This window comes from Meles meles, chromosome 2 (assembly GCF_922984935.1).
Source record: "Meles meles chromosome 2, mMelMel3.1 paternal haplotype, whole genome shotgun sequence".
NCBI classification, from domain to species: domain Eukaryota; kingdom Metazoa; phylum Chordata; class Mammalia; order Carnivora; family Mustelidae; genus Meles; species Meles meles.
The window spans coordinates 102,497,152-102,521,661 of record NC_060067.1 but is presented as its reverse complement, the minus strand read 5'-3'; the positions used below and the strand labels follow the sequence as shown (position 1 = coordinate 102,521,661).

At 39.8% G+C, this 24,510-nt stretch overlaps 1 protein-coding gene across 4 annotated transcripts in view; it reads right to left on the bottom strand.

Moving 5' to 3' along the window:
* Positions 1-24,510, bottom strand: part of LEF1 (lymphoid enhancer binding factor 1) — a 117,091-nt gene that overhangs the window by 13,465 nt on the left and 79,116 nt on the right. For 2 of the 4 annotated variants that reach the window (XM_045997886.1, XM_045997885.1), the window contains exons 4-10: positions 22,001-22,133; positions 16,271-16,361; positions 14,548-14,631; positions 12,276-12,398; positions 11,127-11,289; positions 6,171-6,278; positions 380-428 (exon numbers count right to left, since the gene is read on the bottom strand). In XM_045997886.1, the coding sequence (XP_045853842.1) occupies positions 380-428; positions 6,171-6,278; positions 11,127-11,289; positions 12,276-12,398; positions 14,548-14,631; positions 16,271-16,361; positions 22,001-22,133 (751 nt within the window). The remainder of the gene's footprint in view (positions 1-379; positions 429-6,170; positions 6,279-11,126; positions 11,290-12,275; positions 12,399-14,547; positions 14,632-16,270; positions 16,362-22,000; positions 22,134-24,510) is intronic. The other 2 variants (XM_045997888.1, XM_045997887.1) reach the window with 1 other exon arrangement.

Below are 24,510 nucleotides of genomic sequence, written 5' to 3'. Positions count from 1 at the left end.
CCAAACCACAGAAAAGATTCTCAGGGACACATAAGGCAGTGTGCCACAAAATCAGAACAGACGCTGTCACTGTGAGGGGCTGTGCAGACAGGAGCTCAGCAGAAGTGTCAGGACAGAGACGATGACGGCAACAATGAGACACAGGCCACCGCAGTCAACAAGCAAGATTCCAGGGACGGGGTTTGGGGAAGGAGCGCTCAGACGTACCTTCACACAGTCACATTGAAAAGAAAGGTCTTTTAGACATTTTTAAAGACGGTCAGGAAGGAAAGCAGAGTTTAGAAAACCACGGGTCACAGGGCCAGAAGATAACAGACTACTTTAGAAGGTGTTTGTCGCACGCAGGAGAGCGGGCTGGGAGGTCACATGGTATGCCTACCTGACGTCGATTCCTGGAGCTTCTCTCTCTTCCTCTTCTTCTTCTTACCCTGGAAGGAGACAGACACACGGTCACATTAGAGACTGGACTGTGCACACAGGCGTGAAAGGACACAACGGGACAAAAGGCAGACAGGCAACAAAGAGACAGAGATGCCTCATTCTCACTCTCTAATGGACCATCTCTACCTAGAAACAGCAAAAGAGAGAGGACTTCTTACGTCTTTGTGAACTTTGACCCCCTGCTTCGTATTTTACTATCAAAACTGACAGTGGAAGTGGCCTCCCACTTACACACTAAGGTAGTGATGTCCTAGGCTTGTGACCACAGATGCCCACTCAAGCCAAGCCCACTTACGGAGGCATTCTGTTATCAACCACCACACTTGGAACCCACTTCTGGTCGTGTTCATGATAAACCTCCCTTCCTCAATTCCACCCTGTCATTAAAAATTCACGACATTAGGTGAAGACCCTTAGCCCCCTTGGCACAGGTATGACATCATCAAGGATAGCAGCACAAAGATAAGTCTGAACCTGAGAAAGTCATTTCAAAGATACTTCTGGCGAATTTGGACCTTGTATCCTAAAATAGATACAATAACACGAATACTCCTGCAATCTTAAATACATCTTGAAATCACCTTCAGCATAGATTTACAACTTTAAGCCCCATTTATGGTAGTCTAATTTTCTGTTTTTCTTCATAATTTCCCCTAAAAAGGAATTATAATAGCGAATAGACACAGTACATACTCAGTTTCTGTGTACAGTAAATGGCCACCCGGAATTAGGACAGTATTTTCACAGAACTATACAGAACACACACCACATCCAATAGTTCTAGCTTCTGTCTGCTGTGATAATCACATTAACAACATAAAACTGTAAGATTACATTGCACATCCTGTGTGAATGTATAAAAGTCTATGTTTTTATGCACCTCAGGATAGTTTTTCGACACGTCCCGTGGCCTGATCACTGAAGCTTTAAAGCTTTGGGAGCTTGACTCAAACTATCCTTGGAAACGGCAGATATTCGTGCCTCTGGGAAATGGCCTATCAAAAATGATGGAGTTGCCTTTAACGCTGTTATTAAAAGCACTCTGGGAGGAGGGGAGCAGACAGAAGGAGAGCATGCTTCTCAAGGGCTTCCCCTATTTTCCTTGCAAATGGCATAACTGTGGCTTTCAGAAGATACTATGAGGTTGTTTCCTGTGTCAGGAAATTCTCACTCTCTCCCCGGGGCTCCCATTTACTCTTCAATACTCATGTCAAGTGCCAGCTCTTCCAGGAATCTTCTCTGCCCTGCTCGCCTCCAATCCACCCTGGTCTGGTCTGTCCCCACCCCTCCCTCAGGTGGCCCTCACTGCCAGAACCCAGCTCCTTCCAGTGGCTGCAGCAGGCCGGGTCCCTCAGGCCCTCCCCACAGGGCTCTTGGCTCCAAAGAGCACCATCTGAGCATCTCAGCACATCTCTGCTGCTTTGTGCAGGCCCAGCATACTCAACCATGGCCTGAGGTGTCGGACCGCTAGTGCCTTTGTGAAATGACCTGTATTAGAGTCTCGGTATGAACCACTGTTTCAAGAGAACCAACATTTTATGCAGACAAAAAAGACCTAAGTAGTTTGGATGTTCTCATGTCAGCTTATACAAAAAACTCATTTGCATGTGGTTAATATAAAAATATTCTTCATTAAAATGATATATAATACTGGGGATATTAAGCATTAAATTTAAAAAGCTGTAACAATACAAATATCTGGTTGATCTCACCTAAGAAAATATGTGTATTGTTGATTTATGAAAACTTTGGTTATAAAAGTTACCAAAAAAATGATAAGTACTGAAGTTATAAAATCTATGATGCCACAGAATAGAGCATTTTAATATTAAAAATTGATATAATATTTAATATGAGGATAAGGACACTAACTGCTAAGATACAAGGCATGCATCTTGTTTAGACTCCCTTCCTATGCTGCTATTTTAAGAATAATCTCTTTAGGGGCACCTGGGTGGCTGAGTGGGTGAAAGCCTCTGCCTTCAGCTCGGGTCATGATCCCAGGGTTCTGGGATCAAGTCCCACATTGGGCTCTCTGCTCAGCAGGGAGCCTGCTTCCCTCCCCCCCTCCACCCACCTCTCTGCCTATCAAATACATAAATAAATAAGATCTAAAAAAAAATAATCTCTTTAGCTAAAGCACTATCACTTGATTGACTTCTGTTTGCCTTGGTAATTAATAGGCTTATATTTATAGTTATAAAAATTGTATGTAACAAAGCTGGGTTTTCCATTCCAGGGGAATCCCACAATCAAGTTATGCCAAAAAATTTCCTTTAAAAATTCTGCAGAAGAACATCTTTAAAGGTAAATTCACATTATACTGGCTTTTTCAAAACTACTTTCTTCTCATCTCCCCACATGGAGAAAAGGAGAGAGGGACAGAATATGTATTTATCTCTTTTTAAAATTTTATCCTTTACCTAAGATTCAGAACGGAAACTTCCCTCAAAGATGTGCAGCAAGCAATGCTAAATCTATATAAATCCGCAGCACAGCATAGTTCTCCCATGGGTCAAATCTGTCCAGAAAGATGCTAATTGTTGCCCAGAGAACAGAAGCACAGCTCAGGGGAGAAAACTCTTGAATTAAAGCAGTTGACTTAAGAAGGCGCTGGAAAGACTATGCTAGTCTCCTGCGGAGAAGGCAAACTGCATAGATTTTCAGAGTTGGGGAGACCCAGGTATAACTGCAATTTAGCCACTACATGGCCTTGGACTAATTACTCAACCTGTCTGACCCCTTCATTTCCCCCATATTGCATTAAGATGCAATAACACTATTCATGACCCTAACTTACTGTAAGGATTAGAAATATCACAGAAAACATTTAAAACAGTTCTTGACAACAGGCATATGGTACTTATTAAAACAACCCAACAAGAGCTCAGGAGAGTCCGAGGAGCTGCTGCTCCTTAGTAGCAAGCCCATGACTCTTCCTTCCTGTGGCAAAGCTGTAGCCAACGCTTAAGCTTCAGATCCCAACCAGCGGTGACGTTCGTCGGAGCACGTTACAGGAAACAAATGTGTGCCAAAAGTCCTGGTGTTCCGTTATATGGGATGTCTGACCTCACACATGGGGTCCCACAGGACCATCTACAGCAGTGGTCACACATTAAATTATATATTAATGGTTTCACCCTCACCCTTTTGAAAAGGGACAATTTATGTAATATTAAGGCTGTCCTAATTGGCTTTTCTAATGCCAGGTGCACATGGAACACTGAAAATGATCTTCAAAAATTTTAAATTAGGAGCTTAAATATTCAAAATTATTCCCTTTAATAAAATATAAAACTGAAATATATAATTTATAATATACTTTCTCAGTAATAGTCATTGCTGTATCAAGAACACATTAGTAAAATCCACAAATTCTAAATTAATAAAATAACAGGCCTTATAAATGGGGTATTTCTAGCCAATTAGTACAACTTAAAAAATATAATACTCCATCTGAATAAAATACATACTAGACATCAAGGTTCAGTAACATGAAACAAAAAAATTTTTAAGTCCAGCTTTACTTAGTCTGTGGCAAAACAGTCACTTGAATACATTCTTTCTTAAGAATTAGATAATATCTGGTGACTAACATAACATATTAAAAAAAAGAATTAGATCCTTTTGGAAAGAAATTTGACAGTAAGTATCAAAGAGCCTTTATAATGTTTATATCCTTTAACTGAACAATTCCACTATTGTGAATCTATCCTACAGAAATAATAGCCGTAAACACAGAAAAAAAAATTATGTATAGATAGCTTCATTGTAGATTTCCAATTGTAAAAAAATAGTAATTTAAATGTCTAAGAAACAGGAAAAAATGGTTAATTGTGACATTCATTGAAAATAATATAGCCATTAAAACTGATACATAGAAACACTATGCTAAACCGAAAAATGCTTTTTTTAAAAAATTTTATTTACTTATTTGACAGAAAGAGATCACAAGTAGGCAGAGAGGCAAGCAGAGAGAGAGGAGAAAGCAGGCTCCCTGCTGAGCAGAGAGCCTAATGTGGGGCTCGATCCCAGGACCCTGAGATCATAACCTGAGCCGAAGGCAGAGGCTTAACCCACTGAGCCACCCAGGTGCCCAGGAAAAATGCTTCTTATGTTTGAGAGCATGACATCAAAGTGTATGCACACACACACACACACACACACACACACATCCAAGTTAAAAAACCATATATACACAGAAAGAAAATACCTGGAAGATAATGTAACTAGTTATTACTAATGTCACCTTTACATGATGAGGTTATGGGCTTTTAATTTTTATTTTAAGGATGTATTTCTTGGGGTGCCTGGGTGACTCAGTGGGTTTAAGCCTCTGCCTTCAGCTCAGGTCATGATCCCAGGGTCCTGGGATCGAGCCCCACATTGGGCTCTCTGCTTAGCAGGGAGCCTGCTTTCTCCTCTCTACCTGCCTCTCTGCCTACTTGTGATCTCTGTCAGATAAATAAATAAAATCTTAAAAAATAAAAAAAGTATTTCTTTTACAGAGAGAGAGAGCACGCACAAGCTGGGTAATGGGGCAGAGGGAGGACAGGGAGAATCTCAAGCAGAGTCTCTGCTCAGTGCAGGGCCCAAGGCAGGGCTTGATCCCATGATCCTGAAACCATGAAATCAACAGTTGGCTGCTTAACTGACTGCTCCATCCAGGCACTCTGAGATTACAGGCTTTTTTAAAAAAATCATTTTTCACCAACATTTTAGAGGATTTTTTGGATTAAGTTTTACCTTAAAAGTGTATTATGTGGGGCGCCTGGGCGGCTCAGTGGGTTAAAGCCTCTGCCTGTGGCTCAGGTCATGATCCCAGGGTCGTGGGATCCATCCCCGCATCGGGCTCTCTGCTCAGCAGGGAGCCTGCTTCCTCCTCTCTCTCTCTGCCTGCCTCTCTGCCTACTTGTGATCTCTCTCTGTCAAATAAATAAATAGAATCTTTAAAAAAAAAGTGTATTATATAACCAGAGGGTAAAAAGCTATGACAGCTCAAAGCTTTCCACAGTTTCAGTTACCTCTGGTCAAACATGGTCTGGAAGCAGACAATCCTCCTAAAACATGGCATCAGCAGGCCAAGAGAAGTCTAACACAACTTCACAATGCCTACATCAGTCATCTCACTTCGTGTCATCATGTTATCATCTCACATCATCACAAGGAGAGAGGTGAGGACAGTACAATAAGATATTTTGAGGGAGAGGGAATACATTGACATAACTTTTAGTATAGTATTATTGTTACGTTTTTGTTTTATATTATTGTTGTCAATTGCTTACGTCTCCTTTATAAACTTTATCATAGGTATATATGAACAGGAAAAAACATAGTACATAGAGGGTTCAGTACTATTGGTGGTTTCAGGAATCTACTGGGGGTCCTGAAATGTGTCCCCAGTGAATGAGGTAGGATGGGGGGAGATAATTGTACTCTAAAACACATTTTCATCACAAAAGTAACAGAAAGAGAGGCACCTGGGTGGCTCAGTCCACTAAGTGTCTGCTTTTGGCCCAGGTCATGATCGCAGGGTCCTAGGATCCAGCCCTGCATTAGGCTTCCTGCTCAGCAGGGAGCCTGCTTCTCCCTCTCCCTCTGCCTGTTGCTCCCCCTGCTTGTGCAGATCTCTCTCTCTCTCACTCACTGTCAAATTAATAAAATCTTTAAAAAAATAACAGGAAGAATGAGTGAAGGTAGAGAACTGTTGGTATGCAGAAGGAGCTTACATAATTGTCTCTTGCAGACCAGCCTGGATAGAGCTGCATATGTAGCTGTCTTTCCTTCCGTGCTAATTCATAATATTTAGCCTGCTCTTCACGGGAGAGGGCATGCCACTAAAACAAAAAGAAGGAAAACAAATCAAAGTAGGCAAAAGAGCAATGGTATTATATATATTTCACGTTTCAAACATTCAAGGATGAAAATATTAAGCACTGAAACTCTGACTTATTTTTAGACGGCAGAAGAGCAAGCGCTGCAGAAGCCCAGAGTCTGGCGGCGAGAGTGAAACTCAAACTTTGGTCTCTATTCTGTTCTCCCGTATCACATGAAACACATCAAAGGCAATTAAATATCCGAAGTAAAATGATCTGTCCCCCACCCTTCCTCTTTTCCAGTATAAATTAGAAAAAACTTTCACTGGTGAACCTCAACACCTGACTTAGTGCTTTTTCAGTCTGTACCATATTCTGGTATTTGAGACCAAGTTCCATTCATTTATGCGAAATGTGATCATTTTCAGATGTCTTTTCCGCACAGATGCCTCCTCACCTCACAAGGATACTGTCACATTCTGTCATATCAAGAGTCTGAAACCTTCTTCCTAAGACCTCGAGTCAGTCTGCCTCCGTCCTGTCACCCTCTCCTCACACTACCTGTCTAGCGGAGGCACGCTGACAACACTGTCCAGTCACGCGTGCGCTCTTTACGGCTATGGTGTTTGGCTTCCTTCTGCTGGAAAGCAAGGAGTGCTATCTAGATTTATTTTGCCATCTAGCACCGGAGACCGTAGTATTGAACGTGGAGAATGGAGTGCCTGATACCCTGCCAACTTTCCGTTTCCCTTCTAATAACAGACATAATTATGTATCATATACAGCAAAATAGCTTATGTACGCAAGGCATCCATTCAGGAATTTAAGCAGCTTACATTTGCACGTTGCTTTGCATATGTTTGCACACGACTCCCCTTAGGTGCCCTAGCAGATGATTTTCAAGTATTTTCCCCAGTTCTTTGGTGCCAGGATCTCCCGAGGAAACTTCCAGGAGAACCAGCTGGACTGGGGAACTAGCTAGCCAGAGAGGATGGCACGGAGGTACAGCCACGGGAGGGCAGACCTGACCCACGCCGCAGGCACGCACACGCTGGCTCTGCCGCCCCGCTGCCCACTCCCGCTAGCCTCAGCTGCAGGGTGCTAGGCATTCTTTCTCATTCAGCTGCCCTCTAAGTGATTTTAATTTCCCTGTCCTAGTTTTTAACAAGGACAAAGAAAAGAAAGGTGTGGCTGAACTGGGGTGGGAAAGGACAGAGGAGCAAGGGAGATGCAATGAGAGAGAAAAGCGCTGGTGGGGGAGGCTCCTGGGGCATGGCTAGTTCCTCAAGAAAACCCCTGGGCTCCTTTGTTCCAGGATCAGGGATCTGACCTCAAGAACGCTGAAGCACTTTCTGCCACACCCCACCCTCCCACTCCAGCTTCCCGTTGGGAGGTGCCCAAGGGCCGGGCAGCGGATTCAGTTCCTCCAGAAACCCCAGAACCGCTGGGCCTCTGCGTTGGGATAGGACAGATGGCTTCTTTTTCAATCGCTTTAGAAGTGCAGAGTGTAGTAGTTAAGAAGCAGGACACATACAGCAGGACTTGGGTCTGAACCCGAGGGCAAATCAGGTAATTTGCTTTTTCTTTAAAAAATGGTGGAGGATGGGGGTGGGGGACGGACACTGGGGAGGTGGCAGGAAAAAAAAAACCCAAAATAAGTTACCTGAGACAGAGTTCTTTGTACCAGCAGGGTGAACACAATTTAGTGAAATCAAGCCTAAGAAGGAGGCATGTTTGGGGCGGAACTTTGAGTTTAAACCAGGCTTCTGCCAAGCCCAGGCCTTCCTAAATCTGGAACACTGACCCAGTACTAGAGACCTACACAGGGCGGAAAACAAACTGCACACTATGGAAGAGATCCACTTTGATTGTCTGTTTGGGGTTTTGTTTTGTTTCTAAGAAAAGACTGATCATTAATATTTATACAGTTCTGGAGCTAAACATGATTGACAAGAGGCAAAAATGTTACCAAATGGACAGACAAGACAGAAAAAAAAGTAAAATTATAACTTTTATAAATTTGTTTATTCATTTGACAAGTCAGAACTCTCTTGAACTAATGCAACATACATCGGTATAATTTTACATAGTTTCTGGCAGCTTTGTAACTTGCTGAGAAAACCTGGAATAAGTTTTATAAAACATATCTCTCAAAATATATATGGAGATTAGGTCTTTTACCTAAACACCGGTTATTTTTTACTTAAAACGGGACATTTAGGTTGACAAAACGATCCCAGCTAACAAAACATGAGCAAATGCAAGGAGAAAAAACAGGCCACAAACTATTTATTTGAATTTTCAATTGCTCTTAGTTCCCTGATACTTCTAATGCCCAAAATCTTCCCACAAATAAAAGATCATTTACCAGAGTAAAACAACGGTATTAAAGCCTTGTAAATGAAAACAAAAAGTCTAGTACAAATTAGAGAGATGGCCTTTCTTTACAGGAATTTCTGAAACACAATGGGCTAAAAACACTTATCTTTCTTTTGCTTGTGAAAAAACTGAATTATTGAAAAAAAATCTGATTTTATTGTCAGCATTTCCCAAGTTGAGAAAATACCAATTTAACTTTGGAAAATGTATACAGTCCAAAAAGAAAAAAAATTCTGGCAATAAATTTGCAACAAATAGACTTTGCTTAACAGCCTGGAAGGTCTGAAAAGGCTTCTTTTAAAATAAGATTTGTGCTATTATTATTTACAAACATGAAGAAGAAAACTTTAATTTATGTGACTGAACATTTCTTTTTAGAGATACAATACAGATGAGTAAAATCAAAAATTAAAAATGTTCCAGAATGAATTTAAGTTCTACTTTTCAAAATTCTAATTATCCCAGTGTAAAACTTCATGATTTTAAAGCAGAAATTTTAAAGAACTAGCAAGGACTACCCTGCCAGAGGGGAGTTATGAAAGGATAGAAAACCTGATCTTAATCAAAGATCTCAGAGACGTATAAATAGAAACAGGTGTCCAAATCAAAGACAGAGAGAGATCCCAAATGAGAACCATCTTTTAGGACACACGCTCTGATCTGGGGATTGTTAAGGGAGCTGAGAAAGTAGCAATTGTTGGAAAGGTGCATTAAAAATAGGAAGCATACCTCTGTATCATATCCTTACTTACTCTCTTGAGTAGGAAAATAATTCCCACTGGAGGGTCAGGGGACTTTTAACTCAAAAATGGAAAAAAGCTAAGAGTTTTATATAAACTGAAAAAAGAACATCAACCCTTCTTTCCCTCTGGTTTCTTATTTTAAAGGGTCAGGGGGAATGGTCATCAGTCTTTAAGCTTTTAAGGTGAAGTTCCTCAAAGATGATGGGAATCATTTATCTGCTATGCTCTGGCTTGGGAAATCACTGTAATTATTGTTATTAAGTGTTTAAGAATCCACGGGCGGGGGGGGGGAGTATTGTACATGGGGCACCAAGAGAGCTATAATCTGCCACCACACCCTACCCCTGAAACCCTGGTGTCCTGCAGATTGAAAATAACTGCATTTTTATTCTATCCAACAGGAATCGATACTACAAGAAAGCCTGCTGCCCGCATCTGTTCACATGGCTTGGCAATCTCCTGCATGTCTTCCATTACGAATGATGAAATTTATTAGGTTTGTATCAAACATGGTAAAAATTAACCACAACGACAGCTAAAACACAATCATCTAAGTTTTACAAAGGTTGTTAGGCCTTCCTCGCCTAAATGTTCATTTACGAATCATGAATTCCTTGAAAGGTTGCAAAAACAAATACATGAGTTCATAACTGAAATAACTATCACACACATACGAAGAGCATCAACAATTAAAATGAAGCATTTCTAAAATTATAATGTAATATTAGAAAGACTCCAATTTTTTCCACCACTCCTCAGATACCCAATATTTAAAAACCATTTCAATCCCAAGAAAAACACCTGGAAAGACTTAATAGCCTCTGGGCTGGTGGGTGGATAAAGAAATCTTAAGAGTGTCTGTCCTGGTTGTAGCCTAGAGCCTGGTATACAGCAGGTGATCTGAAAAGTATCTTGGCATGAGTTAAAGAAGGAATGAAAAGAAAAGGGGCAAGGCAAAAACCATGCACCTGTACACTTTAAGACCCGGAGAGCAATTTTTCTAGAATAAAGACTTCTCTGGCCCATATAAATTCTTCCTCATAGCTTCTGAGTAGAACAGATCTACTTCTGTCTTGGGAGGGGTGGCCCCCTGTGTTTGCCTGGGTGCTCCCAGAAGCATGGCTGGTACTGCAAGGCCTTCCCATAGTTCCCTATGTGGGCCAAGTGCTTTCTTGCTTCAGACATGAATGCACACACCTGTCACTCCATCTGGGGAGGGTCCACCTCTCACCACTAGTCATGTGGTTAATTTCTACTCCTTACTCAGGTCTCAGCCTAAATACCATCTTCTTAGAGGGGCACTTCCCTAGCCCCCTATTATTCTTTCTCATAGAATCTTACTCTTGACATTCACAGCATTTCTCACAGTTTTAATTATACACCAGGTAATTAATTATCTGTCTAGCATCTGTATCCTCATACAAGACATTAAGCTCCATGAAGACAAGGACCCAATCTATTTTATTCAGCAGTTATTATCTAATGCCTACCAGAGTACCTGGCACATAAAAGCCACCCAATAAAAGATAACAGGGAGAACAGTTAACATTTACAGGAGGTTTTCTATGTGCTAGGTACAATCTAAACTGTTAACCTTGCATTCTATCGTTTAATCCTCCTAAAGATTATTATCCTATCTTCTATTACTTCCCAAAGTGGCTGTGATTATACAAATGCATTCTATGACGGCCTTTAACAAGATAGTTCAAGGTCACCATAAACATTTACACCCCACCCTATTACTTACCCTTCTGCCGAGAATCTGGTTGATAGCTGCGCTTTCTTTTAAGGTACACTCAGCGACGACATTCGCTCTCATTTCTTTCATGTATAACATAAAAGCATTCAGAGGCTTCTTAATGTGAGGTCTTTTTGGCTCCTGTTCCTTTCTCTGTTCATGCTGAGGCTTCCTAAAAGGTGGTTGGGGTGGTAAGGGGGTGGGGAGGGAGAGACAGGGGAGGGAGGACACGGGAGGAGAGAAGCAGAGCGTCCGTTCCTGTCACTAGACAAGAACTCAGGCCGGGGACAGTCCTCTAGGAGCTCTACAAGCACTCAGAACAGCATCCGGTTAGAAAAACAACTCAGGAGGAGCAAAGATCCTTTGGTCTGACAAAGTTGACCTATAGCTATGCAAGTCCTGAGTCCGTGCTCCTTGGTCACCTCAAGAAAAGCTGAACACATAATATGGGTGGTTATTCCTCTTTTCAGAACGGATGTTCTTAGCTTCTTTGGTCAAGGGCCCCTCTGAGAACCTAATGAAACTTTAGACACTCTCCCCTAAACAAGTGCATGTTGGCTTTGCCTGCATGTGCTGGGGTTTTCTGCACAGATGCCCCCTGCAACCCCATCCTCCTGCCCCCGTCTATAGACCCTAGATTAAGGAATTCAATTACTGATCTCTTGAGGAAATTTAGCCTGGTATAACATCCTGAGAAGAGCCTGGCCTGATAGGGGATCCTGGGCTTGGTCTGCCCCTTTCCCTTGAATTCTGTGCTTTTGAAGCCTAGAGCACGGTTAAGTGCGTGTCCAAAAGAAAATGCATGGAGCCGTCCTGTCTACTTCCCTCGGTACCATCAGGTGCAACAATCAGAACCCAATTAAAACCTGGCAGTGAACTGCTAAACGGCTCAAGATTATTCAATGCCCACACTTGGAAGATTGCTCCGTTTTGGTAAGGGTCCCTTGATCTTTTGACGTCTGTGTTCCATTCCAATCTTAAAATCAGTGCACTGAGAATCAAGCTGCTTGAAGTCCTCAGGGGCGGAATTATCAAGGCAGAGACACTGATTTTCGTAATAAAAGAGAGGGAGGAAGTGTTCAACAACAGCAAGCAGAAGCTCTGTTTAAGTCCTCAGGCTGTTCAGGCGCTCACAGGTGAAACCAGAGGCATACTCACACGTGCATTAGGTCGCTGTCAGTGTGGGGGTGCTCCTGTTTGACCTGAGGTGTTACAATAGCTGGATGAGGGATGCCAGTTGTGTGGGGACCAGGAGGACCAGGAATCATGTGATGGGAAAACCTGAAAGAAGGAAAGAAAAGAAAACATGTATTAGTGGCTGCTGCAGCAAAAAGGAGGCAGAATTCTGAAATAATCCACTAACTGCTATTGGCTGAAAGTGAAAACACACCTTTATACACAGGAGAAATAACTAAGAATCAGAGTGGGCCAATAATTAATTTCTCTCTGTATTCAAGTGGAAACATTTATACTTATTCCTTGTATAACAGAATTTTTTTCCAAACTAACAGAATCAGACATTTTTCCTGGGAGGACGCTGGAGCATAGGTTTAAGAAAAAAAAAAAAAAAAGTGAATTTTCTTGCAAAGCAGTTTTCAAAGAAGAATTTCAGTAGTTGCTGGAAACAACACTTTATTAAGATTTAGCTTTTTAAATGATTTTTAAATGAAAGCTAAAGACACCACATTAAAATATCTCTGCCCAAGTAAACTGTCAAATTAAGTCTTCTCAAATGGCTGGCTTCTTTATTGATATCTGGAGAGAACAACTGAGAAAATAAGGCACAGGAAGTTTATTTTCAGTCCCTAATTTAATAATGCTGCCGTCAGCATCTTCTAAAATAATCTTCTATACGGAAAGAAAGTACTATTTGAAAGCTCTAGTCTTACGAAAAACGGATAATAAAATTAAGGGAAGGGTACACTTCGGTACCAGGTAAAAACTGCACATGCTAAAGGGTTTTCTCCCAAGTACACTTGGTAGAGCATTAAAAAAAAAAAATCTTAAACTGTCCCCCACCATACAGCACAAAGAAGGGCAACTGCCATGCAAGAAAAAATAAATTAAAAATAAAAAATAAATGCTTTGGATAAATTTTAATAGCTTTAGAAATTTGTGTGTTTCAAATGGATTGATTGATTGATTTGCAGGCTCCACACACAACGACCTGAGAACTCACGACCCTGAGATCAAGCTCTGCATGCTCTACCAACTGGGCCAACCAGGTGCCCCACTTTTCCAGCTGTTTTAAGGTGAACATCTAATTCAACAAGAACAGTGTTCTCAGGTCTTTTATCGCAGCAGCATGGTTAATCCCTGCATCTGGGAAGCAAAGAAGGAACTCTGCTTGGATCAGAAACAAATTTTTAAACATTAAGGAGGCATGGGAAAAATACAAATATTTTGATTAAGCAGTGATGCTCTGCTACGTGTACTGTTTGCAAAGATACATGATGCTGGTTCTTTGCATGGGGGGAAATCCTCTCACCAGAGAGTTCTCGCAACATTAAAAGGTGTGAAAATATATTTGGGGGGAAGGATATTAATTTTATCTCCTCCAACTGGCTACATTTGCAATTTGCTGAGCAAATAATGATTTTTTTAAAAAGCTGAAATTCACCACAGAAATTGTGAATTTCATACCAAATAATCAAAAGTGAAGATTCCCAACCAATTACTAGCCCAGCAGTTTGACTTCCAGCACAATGATGCTAGCTCCCCTGAACAAGCCACATGGGACAAACAGATGATGCACAACGAATGTGTGTGTACATCGAGCACAGACGCCATCCTTTCCAGAAGCAAAAGCAGTACACAGAGCAGTGTGGCATGGCAGACCTCACAGAGCTTCGCTTGAACTACAACGTGTCCACACAGGGCCTGATTCACACACTAGGACACACACCCCGCATGGCCTGACAGCCAGTAAGCACCGTTCTTTCTCTTCGGACAGCCTTGGTCCAGGAAGGCTCTTGACTATCTGGGCATTTCCAGACACTGTCGCATTAAATGGATACAACTTTCCTCAAAGAAAGCAAATTACGGAACTCAGACCAGACCAGTCTTTCTCCTCCCCACTACCCCACTGCCAGCATATTTTGAATCAAACAAGCTCTTCTTAGAATGTCTGCTTTCAGGACATTTCACATCCCACAGTCAGGTGGCAGTGAGTTCTTTCAGATGCACAGTTTCCCAGGTGTGGCTGCGTCGTCTCCCCGAGGGGTGTGGCTGGTGCTGGGGGGGTGCAGCGTTTGGCTCCTACCCAGGAATCTCTGCGACACCTAGTGTGGGAGCCAGGCACACTGCACAGACAGACGCGGGGCTGAGGTATGCACCCTCCTAGCCGACCGAGAGGCAAGCAGAGGCGCACGAAATGCAAGCGCAAGAGGAGCAACTTGTCCTGGGGTGCCCGGTTTCCACCTCCACCTACCTGGACATGGAAGTGTCGACTGACAGTGAGGATGGGTAGGGTTGCCTGAATCCTCCCGTGATGGGATATACAGGCTGACCTTGCCTGAGGTCACAGAAGAAAGGAACCCATCAATGACAAAACACGAGTTACCAACCAGCAATAAGAGTTTGATGAGGGGAGAAGAGGGAGGTATTCAAAAAGAACCCCATGGGGGTAATTAGAGAGCACAGCATTTCTTGTTATCGGACTGCTTCCCTTCTTACCCTCCACCCAACCAAAGCACCATTTACCTTGAAGAAAATCTCCCACCCTCAACTTGAGAAGCAAACCAGTCCATGAATTACCTTTTACCCCTTCCTCTCTCCCGATCCCACTAACGCTTTGAACAAAATAAGACATATAACACGTTTACATAATGTAACAGAACCATGAGAATGGTGAAATACTCCTTTCAGAAATCTTTGAGAACTTCAGGGAAGGAAAGCGGGGGAAAATTTACATAAAAATGAAGAAATATTTTATTTTTTTTAATGAACAAATATTTTAAAAACATTGCACTCCCCCACCCCTTCATATACCTATGCTATAGTCAAGAAATACAAGACCAGTTCATTGGAATTATTCCCTCTCCACTCTGAGAATCCCATCTCTGTTTTTCCCTACATCTCACATTTCTCATTTGCGCAGTCTTTATTTCCAGCTGCCACTCAGCACAGGATTACTGCCCCTAAGTCGTTAAGTTCAGACAGAATAATTGATGTGGATTTGAAAGTGTATGTATAATCAATTAATCTCAAACAGTTGACTGGGAGATTTAGTGCTAGAGAGAGAGACAGACAGACAGACAGCTAGCTGGAATTTCCAAGACAGGATGCCCCCTTCTTGCTGAAGAAGAGATAACATAAGGATGTCAAGGTAGGGAATGGGGGAGTGATAGGGGGCTTTGAGGACAGAAGGTCAGATAAAGAAAGGAGAGGGTTCCTCTGCTAAAGTTGAAGCAGTGTTTCCATGGAGTGAGTAGTGGGGAGGGAGGGATGGACAAGAAATGGGAGTGGGACGGACGTAAGCTGTGTGCTAACAATAACATGATAAAAATAGGCTGCACTATGTAAAAGTCTTTCTTCCAAAAATACATTTCCTTTCCTTTACCTTTGTAATTTAAAGAATTTTGAAAACAGCAGTAAGAATTTTTCTAGATATAAACAACAAAATAATGAGTGTCTGGATTCTGAAAAAAGGAAGCCCAAACATCAGTTTTTCGCTTGTCCGAACTCAAACTGGTGCTTACTTTATTAACATCCAAAAGAGGCTTTTGTATTTTTGAATTTTGAGTTGCCATTTCCTTCACTTGCTCATTTTATAGCAAAGACTGATATCCAGTGTGTCTAAGTTTGTTTCAAAAATAAGTTGTTCATAAAAAAGTAGACAAGAAGAACCACACTGAGCCCTGTGTATAGGCATAGCAAATGCCCAAAGCCACAAATTGAATCCATAAGACTATAAGCTTCAAAGTAAATGCTACAATCATTTTCTACACATATTAGCAAAGGGATTCAATCCATTTCAAAGCCTATATATTTTTTAATCTTTCAAATTGAAATGAAATAAAGTTAGCACCTTGCTTGTTGATGTGAAATTTCTTCAACTCCACAAGTGTTATCATTCATAAAGCTAATTTCCACGAATGGAAAGAAGAGCATATGCTCAAATGCCTGACTGAAGGCTGCAGGAAGGATCTTACCAGCCAAGAGGTGGTGTAATCTGTCCAACACCACCTGGAGACAGGGGGTAAAAGGTAGGGATCTCAGGAGCTGGAGGATGTCTGGACATGCCTGTTCAAAAGAATAATGGAGAAGAAGAGTTTTCAGATTCACAGGACATCAGACTACAAGAATAAAAGAGAAGCAATAAAATGCTTTATACGATTAATTCTTAAGGTCTTAGCATGAAACACTGCTTATAGGATGCATTTAACTGTGGTCAGTTTGTTAGCCTTTCTCAAGATTTCAAAATCTGAAAAAACAGGTCCCTTGAGGAACTCCTTAAAGAGTAAATATGCTGCTAATAAAACAGTGACCATAGGAAGATTTTTAAATTACATAGTTTGCCCTCATTATTCCACTTGGGTTAAGAAAATGGTAGACAGTAGTTTTTGTGTAGAATGGAAAATGACAGCCTTCATGAGTAGATGGCCTGACATGGTGCCCAAGGATTAGGTAAATTGCCACTTTCATATTTTCATTGGCTCCCTTATGGACATATAGATTTGGGAAATGTGATACCTCAGAGGATCAAAGATTAATTAGGAATCATCTTCAACCCCATAATGGTCACAGTTGATATGATTCATTTGGTCTCTGCCACTTCAGCTCCAACTAAGCTCTTCATCAAGTTGAGTCCTCTGGGCTCCAAGGTCAAGCTGTTCTGGATTAGTTGTATTCGACAGAAAATGAGCATGCCACCAAATTGTTTCTTGAGCTCACACTCCCTAGGGCACATTGCCCTATAACTGTAAAAACCACCTAAAGATTATACCTAATCCTAGTCTCAAATGGCATCTCTTTGTTTATATTTTACCTTGGGTACAGAAAAGAAGGGGCACATGCATAAAAATGCAAAATATAAAAACTTAGATTCAGTGTATTTGGGGAAAAGTGATTCTGATTAGTAAAAAGCCACAAAAGTTTCTTTATATAGCCAATCTGGCCTTAAAAGGCCACCTCCATATATGAGCACGCATTTCCAGGTTTAACACCCAGAATACACATTCAGTGGCTGTATACTGACCAATATGTGGAATCAGGGGAGCATATGAAAGATGTTCTTTAGTTATTCTGCTTTTTTACTGTTTAAAATGTCTATGGTTTTCGTTTGGGTCTTATTAGATATTTAAGGTCTTGAACCTTTGGGAATGACTTAAGCAATATGGCCTTCAAAGTTGGTGTTAATTCAACTCTTAAGTTAGGACCAACTATTACTCAACTCTTACAGGAAGCAGATAGGAAGAAGGTTTTTAATCCCTCAATGGAGAGCTTACAGGAGATTATCTCATGTTTTGCTGTCTTTAAACATTGTTTCAAATCCCTGCCACCCCCTGCCTTTTTGGCTAGAAATACCACTACTTTTGGGGCACAGTAGACCCCAAATTTCATATTCTGGGACTTTTTTTGCCTTGGGTCTGGGGAGGTTTGGGTAGTAGGGGTGAATCTAAGGGAACCTACAATAATGATGATTCTTGACATATCAGCATCACTGGGCCAACCTGCTGCCTCCCCTATCTTTGAGATTCAGAAACCTCCCCAAACTCTAGGGTCTGCAGGGGAACTGCTCAGTTTAAACAAAACAAAACAAAACAAAACAAATCAGACTAACTCAGAAGAACTTTGGAAACTTTGTGGAAATTTGAGCTTGAAAATCATGACTACAGGTCACAGACTATCAGAATTGTCTACTTTACTCCCTTTCTTTTGCAAATAGGGAAACCAAGGTCTGGAATGATTACTGATTACTTAGGCATCCTGTTCGGGTACATAGAAAATATGTATTTTCCTGGAATTTTATCACTGGGACACAGACAGTAACTTGCAAGCACATTATCTACGCAGACAAGCCTAAAATTTTGCTCTCCACTCTCATCCATGTTCTAGGTAAGCCTAGAGCCCTGTAGCAGTGATTCTGGGTAGCAGGACTGCAACCAAACACCGTACCAGCTGGTTGGATTTGGGTTTACTGCTCAAAGGTGGAAAGAGGAAACTACATTTGCTTACTGGCACCTGCTAGATTCTAGTTCTATGATGGTATTTAGTTTGATGGTTTCTACTACATAAATTTCTACTCACATTTTAAATATGCCCCTCTAATGTGTAGAGCTCTGAGAAAAACTTCCTTGTTTGAATCTGCAATGTTTCATTTGTACTTTCAACATGGTACTTAAGATGTTCTTCATTTTGTTTTACAGTTAGTTTGGGCAAAATATTTCCTGCATGAGCTTATATACTGCTTGGAAAAAAGAGTCTATGTTTTACCAATCTAGGTGTCAAAGTATGGTTGTCTCCAGAGGAGGCCCTCAGTAAATACTTCTGAATGACTGAACAAATGAACGAGCAAATTAAAAGTGTTTAAACAGACCCGTTCTTCATTCTGGGTTTGCATGTATACACTTCATGGATATCCAAGTACGTGATGTGGCTTAGGTCATTACATGAGCAGAGAATGGATCTGTGTTTTTTATTTGGCCTGTCATTACGTTACGATCCTACAAGTGCGTGCCTCTCCACCAACTGCTATGCTATGGAAACACGTCTCACATCACTCATTTCACTAGTATTTATTGAATATTTACTATGGACGAGAGGCTAGACACTGCATAGCCTTAATGATTTTTAAACTTTCATAAGTCACTTTGATAACTATGGATGAAATGATTCTGGAATTAGACTTGTGTGGATCTATCAGCTCTGCCGTGCAGAAGCTGCGTATCTTTGAGGAAGCTCCTTGGTCATTAAGGTTCTTTAAAATCAGGATAAAAATGGAATAGGGGCTGTTGTGAGGAATAAAGCGTGAATACATGTAATACAGAAAAGTGTTATGTGAGTGTCTTTGGTTATTGATAAGGATACAGTGGGTAAATCAAAGATATAAACAGGCACAGAAACCCAGGATTTCCCAAAATCTTTCTTTTTAACATTTTTACCGGACAAAATGAGAAGAAAATGACTGGCATCAGCTTCCTTTCCTTTTCCTACACCTGCACACATACCTCACACCAGCACACTGGGAGGAAGGTAAAAAATGAATGTGCTCCTATTGTGAAATTCACCTAGTTATTTTCCTACAGGTGAGAAGGAGTTCTGCTGACAAACAATTTATATTTACTCGATAGTTCTACCTACCATTAGAGTATGCACATGATACTATTTTTTTTCTTTTAAATAAAACTAGCCAGCCTCCTAGGAACTTTGAAATTAGTAACTCTGACCTCAGTACCTCCAGGTTCTAACTAGTTTAGCTACGTGATAGAACTAAAAAGGCTGGCAGAAAGAGAGAAAAAACGAGAGACCTAATGAGCTTTTTACTTATTTTTTTGGTGATGAATATGACCAAGTGTAATGATACAAACCCCAAATCAAGTAAATTAGTTCTTTTCAAAGCAAAGTTTACATATCCCCAGAGATAAATGGTGACAAGGTCTGTGAGGTCTTTGTTTACAAAAAAGTAATTAAAAACAGGACTTTGTATTAAAACAAATACAATGCATGGAGTAGAATGCAAAAATCACACAAATTTTTAGGCCAAAATAAGAACTTCAAAGACTATGCAATTTTCTAATCATGCCCACTTGTTCTTTCTCTAGTTCTAGAGAGTTTAAAAATTAAAAAAAATTTTTTTTGAGAAGCAGTGATATAAATTACAATTAGTAAAGCAAAACAAGGTAGGGCAGCAGAAGAGATGGAAACAAAAGAGAAAATATAAATGTTAATTGGTAGCTAGTCAAAAACTTGTTTTTTTAAAAAATAGAACTGTCCTAGAATTCGTGAAAGAAAAAACTACTGAACCATCATGTGTTATTGTTTTAAATAAGTTTGTTTCAAAAGTGCTTACAACAGGGCCTATGACATAGTAAGCACTACATAATTATTAAATAAGTCGTTTAAAAACAAATAAAAAAAATTCTTAAATTCTTTTTGCTAATAGCTTGTTTGAGGCTTTTACATCTATCTTTAACTGTTATCTACAGCTTTAAGGTTCCCAGATATTTATCTCCAGCTCAGATACTGCTCTGGGATGGTGACCCATAAATTATCTTACTCCTTCTCTCCCTCCAGATATCTGTAAGGCACCTGAAATCACCATGACCAAGGTCATGATCTTCCCTCTTAAACTCCATCTTCTTCCTAAAATACCTTATCTTAGTTCCCTTTCTCACCATATGTCCTCCATCTGTCTTGGATGTTTCTTATTCTTTGGAGGTCCTCGATAAAAGGGAAGTAGAGGAAAGACTGGAAATGAGGAGTAAAACAGAGGCAAACCTGGAACCGCCTGGGTGGTTCAGTTGTTGAATGTCTGCCCTGGGCTCGGGTCATGATCCCAGTGTTCTGGGATCAAGCCCCATATTGGGCTCCCTGCTCAGCAGGGAGCCTGCTTCTCCCTTTCCAGTTACTCTGCGCTTGTGTTCCCTCTCTCCCTCTCTTGCTATCTGTTATAAACAAATAAAATCTTTAAAAAAATAAAAACAAAAAGGCCAACCTGGACACATCTGTATAGGTGATTCTACCTTCCCTAGTACATAGCTTCACTCAAGCCAAAGTCCAACAATGACTAAGTCCTCAAATAAGCTGTTTTAACAATGGATGAAAATGAATGCAATACAGATTTTTTTTTTTTTTTGCAATACAGATTTAACATAGTAGAAAAATGAACGCAATACAGCTCACAGCAGTGAAAAAAACACCCAGCCTCTGAACTCCACTCTTTTTTTACACTTAAAAATTTTATTGTCCACTGTGGGTCAATGATTGGGCTGGCAAAAGGGGGAAATGCCAGTGATGACAGATTTTACACCTTTACATTCTCTGCCTTCACATGGTTCTATAGGATCTTTTATTTTATTTTATTTTTTTGCATTAGACACAGTTTAACATTTTATTTTGAACTTCTAAAGATCCTGTTGAGGTCCAAGTGTATATGTATATAGAGAGAAAAAAGGCCATCCTGTGAACAAATTCATCCTCAAAGTGTGGTCCAAGCAGATTGAACCAGAAGGCTTGGAGAACCAGAGCACTGAGTCCTACAACCAATGCATACTTATACCCATCAGGTTAGAGAAACCAGGCATTTTGATTTTTCAGACCTCTTATGCTTTATGTTCTTCTGTAAATGATAAAGAAGCAGAACTGGGTAATAATGAAGAGAAGCAAAACGGGAATCATGTTACTCTGAATTTAAACAGAGATGGTTTTGTACTTTATTATTCTATCTAAGTTGGTGCTGGTAAAAAAAAAAAAGAGGATAAAACAAAAGGACTGAAATGAAAAGAAATCACAGAAGATTTAAAAAAGTAACATTTGAAGTAAAAATCTCCTATTTTGTCCCTTTTCTAACATTTTTCAAACATCAACACTTCGTACATGCCATAACTGAAGACTGTAGGGGGCACTGAGGATTGAATTTTTAGTGTAATATCTGTATAACACACTGGCTTATACTGTGGATCCTAGATTTTGAAAGCTATAACTTTGAAAATAATCCTTTTATGTTTTTCTTCTTCTTTTTTAAAATCCTGAGAAATAAGAGAAGCAACAACAAATTCTTGTGGGCTATAAAAAATTGCTATCAAGTTAATTACTCGTCTCCTACAAAGATACTTTGATTCACGCAGGGACACAGAGCAAAGACACCTGTAAAGGCACTGGACTAATGAGATGTGGCTCCTCACTTACTGAGAAAAGCCTAGGAAGGCAGGGTCTCTCACCTTGTTTGGAGTTGACATCTGATGGGAGGTGTGAGGGGTGTGATCCTGGAGAAAAGTGCTCGTCGCTGTACGTGATGAGAGGGGTGAGAGGATGGACCGCGTGCGATGGCTGCACCACCGGCACCTTATTTGACTGCAAAGTAACCACAGGTCAATGGTTAATAGGAACACCCAGGTCCTGTCTCCTCTCCTATAGAAAAAGGTCAGACAATAGCAGTAACTGGACATCAGCATAACCCAAGAATCACCTCTAAACCTGGATAACGGAACTCATCTGCTGTCCTCATTATATCTTCAGAATTTTTCCATGTTAAATACTCAAGTACATGAATATCTCATCAAGAGATAATCAGTTATTTAATCACCGTCCTTTGGAGATTTAGGTTGATCACTATTATTTCATATGACATGAATTTCTGTATGCACATATTTATACTCCATTTTGGATTATCCCCTCAGGTTATGTTCAACCAGGAGTTACTGAAGCAAAAGTTATAAATATTTTATGAGCTCTTTTTATTCATTACATATATCCGGCAATAAAAAGGCACTCAACTGTTCAATGAACAAATGAATGAATAAATATTAGAAGGTAAAATTTTTAAGCAACCCAATAAATATAAATTTGCTGTACTGATAGCCCCTTAGTTTATTGAATCTGTAATGCTATATTGTACACCTTTAAGGATTATGTTACAGTATTTTTTTTTCATGTCTTACAGCTTTGTCAATCAAACATGACCATCCATTATGCTTTAGCAGTACTCAGTTCATCTTCAGGTTCTCTAGTTTCTAGAAGTCTTAACTGATAAAAGGGAATTTCTTATCTTGAGTTTAATATGAAATATGGCTTGTAAGAACACTTTAAATTGTTAACATTTTATATATTTTGACATTTTTTATGTCTTATATTAGTTTAAAAACAAATTTTATTATTGAATTTGGAAGTCTAAAATTACATACCAATAATACTTTTAAAGATTCAGTTTATTTTTTTGGTTAAAGTTGAATTTTTTTCTCCCCTCTACCCCCCAAAAGTGGTTGCTAAGCAAATCAAGTAATGTAAACAAAACTCAGGCTGTTTAACCTGATTAGGAAAATTGTTTTTTTATAAATTCTATGCCCCCTCCCTCCAAAAAGAAAGTAAACTCAACCAAATTATATACATGCAAAATACATATCTGATTTTAAACTCATCTACTAATTACAGCAGTCCCAGGAAAATCTCTATTTACAAACACCACAATAATAAGTAACTTGTGAATTTAAGAGGAATAAAATACAATGAATTTTGAATATTCACTAATTAACTAGTTCAGACATGTCTTCCCCTTAATTAGTTTGAATTAGTGAGATTTTTACTGTGCTATAAACTAAAATGCTTGTGAAATCTGTTTCTCCAGAAGCAAATATCTGTATTTTTAAAAAAAAATTTAGTAAGTACCTGACATCTGCTTAAAATGTAGGTCTGTATCTGAAAGGCTGTGGGCCCTGTAACACGCCTATTGTGTATAGTGGTGGCACCTGACACATGTGTTAAACTTGATGTTGTTGTTTTTCTTTACAAATTAGACGTAAAAAGTATGTTGCTCCAATGGGTAGGACTACCCTCAGGAAAACTAGGAACAATTATCCTAGTAACACTTCATTCTCTTTACAGCTAGTAATACTAATTCTCTACACCCTATTATTTCAACCTCTACCCTAAAAAAACTTATTTAGAAAAAAAAAGGAAGGGGGAAAAATCACCTTTTTTTAGACAATGATATAATTTCCATATTAGATTTTCCGTTTTATAACGATCAGCTCGTCTCTAATGGCAGAACTTGCACAGCTCATATAGCCCTGGGCATTTATTAAATAGAGCACCATTATCAAAGCCCCATGCCTTTTCTCTATATACCTTAGCACAGACATCTATGCATATAAATGCGTAAAAGGTTAAAAAAATGTTTCAGTTCTTTTCAAGTGTTAATGATACAGTTTGCCAAATACACAGAATGAGCTTCTTAAATACAAGGAATTTAGAATGTTAGAGGAGGTGGGGGTGGGGGTAGGGATAGGAGGGTATTATTACAAACCCTTTTTAAAATGGAAACAAAAATCTCAGCCCCAAATGCTAAAATGAATATATTTCAACTCCACTAAACTGCTTTGAGTTTCATTTCACAAGTCTCACAAGAAGCATAATTGCCAAGCAATCTACAAAGGTATTTTCTTAGAGTGCTTCTAAAGAGTAAGCATTGCAGAAACCTTCTAGAAATGTGTGTATATATATATATGTGTGTGTGTATATATATATATAAATGTAAAAAAATGTATATATATATATATTTTTGCATGCCTTTCTTATTTCCAGAGCACCACCTTAAGGAACCTGCATTAGCAGGCAGCATCTTCTTAATGTCTGACCTATCCCTCCAGTCATTTAGCTCAGAATCTGGTGCTATGAATTTTTGCTAAATTATGCTATCCTTGCTCTCCTCTTAATTTTACGGTTTTCAACACAG